Genomic DNA, 2225 nt, shown 5'->3' with positions numbered 1-2225 from the left:
GGGTCTCTTCTTTCGGCTCAGAATTACTGGGACTTCAAATACTAATTATGTTGCTTTTTATTTCTTGAATATCATGCTTCTTTAACCATTAATGTGAGTTTGGACTTTTGGTTTTAAATCAACAGGGTTTTTAACTCGTAATATAGTCACTTCTTGTCTCCTGAATAACTAGATTATTTGATTCTAAAAATAAATGCAGTGACTCTTCAGTTGACTAAGGCTCTTTAATTCATCCAAATCTTTTCTATTTTAAGGCCAATGACGCAATTCTCCTTCAAAAGTAGATTAAGTAACTCCATTCAGCTATGCTTGTCCTGTTTTAGTCTGTACTGAATTATTTACAGTCCCCAATGTGGGATTAAAACAGAATTTATCATACCATCGATATGCAGATTTGCCTTGGCTTTATCTTGCTTAAAAATATTTAATTTATTAGATTTTAGCATTATATATTATATATATTCAGCTGGAAATCAATAAATATGGAAACATATTTTATCGCAGGTGAAAATATGACAGAAGGTGAGAATAGAAACCTAATTAGGAATATAGGCTTAGAACAGGATTGATAACAACGAAAACATACAGGTATGTAGCTGCATATGTTAATTACTATTTGGTGTGTAAGCCCTTTGCTCTCCTTAGAACAAAACACTTGTTCACCATCTGTCATACAGTGTATTGTTGAATGTGCGGAATATTCCTCCAGATATTCTGCAGATTGTCTCACAATTCCACCAGGTTGCTTGGCTACCCCTGGACATTCTATTTATTCAGCTATACTCACATTTCTTCAAAGGTGGTCATGTCTGAACTACGGTCGGGCTAAAGTAGGATTGCCACTATTGTAATTCTTATTTCCTCCTCATGTAGATTTTCATTATGTTTGCTATATGCTTAGGATCTTCATCTTGCTGAAGCACAAACCGCTGGCCAATTAACCTTCTCTCCCTGGGTACCTTTTACTGCGCATGACACAAGGTTTTAGTGTCTTACATTCAAAATTGTATTAAACTACTTTTTGTTTATGTTATACCAATTAGAATAGCATAAAGTCTTAGCTAATAATCCATATTTTAATTGTGTACAAGTTTTACGTTCTTAATTTTACAAGTAAATATATAAAAAAATCCTGAATTTCCACTAGTGTGACCCATGTGACACATTTTGTCTTAGCATGTCATCATCCCTATTTTATCCAACACCCCTCAAAAATGTACGATATTAAACGTAAAATACTCTCTATAAAATCGTTATTGCTCAAACAGGCCATAGTTTTATAGTCTTCAATTTTGTTTGGTTACAGAGCCATGCAATAGAAAATTCAGACCCCTCCTGCCACACCCACCTGTTACATCCTCTCTTTCACAATTCGTTGATAGCTCTCTCTTACGTTTCATCATATATTACCTATAACCAATAGAAAGTCAAGGTTTTCATCTATTAAATTACGTATTTGTATAACGTTGTGTTCTGAACAGATAATCGTCAATTTCATTCAGAGTAGCAACATCGTTAACGACTAGCTTGAATGAATTTGTAACGGCTTTTGTCACATAGTTAGAAAGCCAGGAAAATTTTAAGAGGTAATTGAATTTGTCTACTTTTTGCTTGTTATTGGTCTATATTCTTTGGTGCATTATTTAATTAAATAAAAATTGTTAAGTGCTTTTCTATAAAAAATCAGGCTTAAGTCTCCTCGATAATCGAGGGCAAGAAAAAAGAAGATTGGGTAAGTACTTTATTTCTTGTTTTTCATATTTATTCTTTATTTATTATTATAGAAATAACTAATATTAAAAGTACTGATCTTTTTAAGTTATATAAGACTAGATTAGGTAAAATAAGTAATATTAATAATATAATTAAAACGGTTCACGAGGCACCACACGAGCAGCTCGTGGGTAATGTAATTCGATAGCATAAAGTGATCTGCACGTTCCCCCAGTGATTCACAAGTTATAATGCCGCGGATAGTAGTTAGACATGGTTCAAAGGGCACTAAAACAACAAAATTTAATTATAAATAGATATATAATGTTACGAACTTAGAGCTACTTAGGATAAACGAATATATAATTTCATGTTACAATTTGAAGTACAATTTGTTACATTCTAGAAAGAAAAGAAGGCTAATTTAGGCTTATTTCGATTTTTTTTTTTGGTGGTTACAAGGTCGATCGAACTGACCGATCCCGTTTTCAGATAGGGTAGAGAAAATAACA

At 32.6% G+C, this 2225-nt stretch overlaps 1 protein-coding gene across 1 annotated transcript in view; it reads left to right on the top strand.

The window, feature by feature from the left end:
- The first annotated feature begins 482 nt into the window (after window positions 1-482).
- The window catches only part of LOC106461560 (neuropilin and tolloid-like protein 2), a 48534-nt gene continuing 46791 nt past the window's right edge, over window positions 483-2225 (top strand). The window contains exon 1 of the mRNA XM_022388551.1: window positions 483-522. Coding sequence (XP_022244259.1) covers window positions 483-522 — 40 coding nt within the window. The remainder of the gene's footprint in view (window positions 523-2225) is intronic.

This window comes from Limulus polyphemus, unplaced genomic scaffold (genome assembly GCF_000517525.1).
Source record: "Limulus polyphemus unplaced genomic scaffold, Limulus_polyphemus-2.1.2 Scaffold986, whole genome shotgun sequence".
NCBI classification, from domain to species: domain Eukaryota; kingdom Metazoa; phylum Arthropoda; class Merostomata; order Xiphosura; family Limulidae; genus Limulus; species Limulus polyphemus.
Note: the sequence above shows the minus strand (reverse complement) of the source record. Positions and strands in the feature narration are given on the sequence as shown.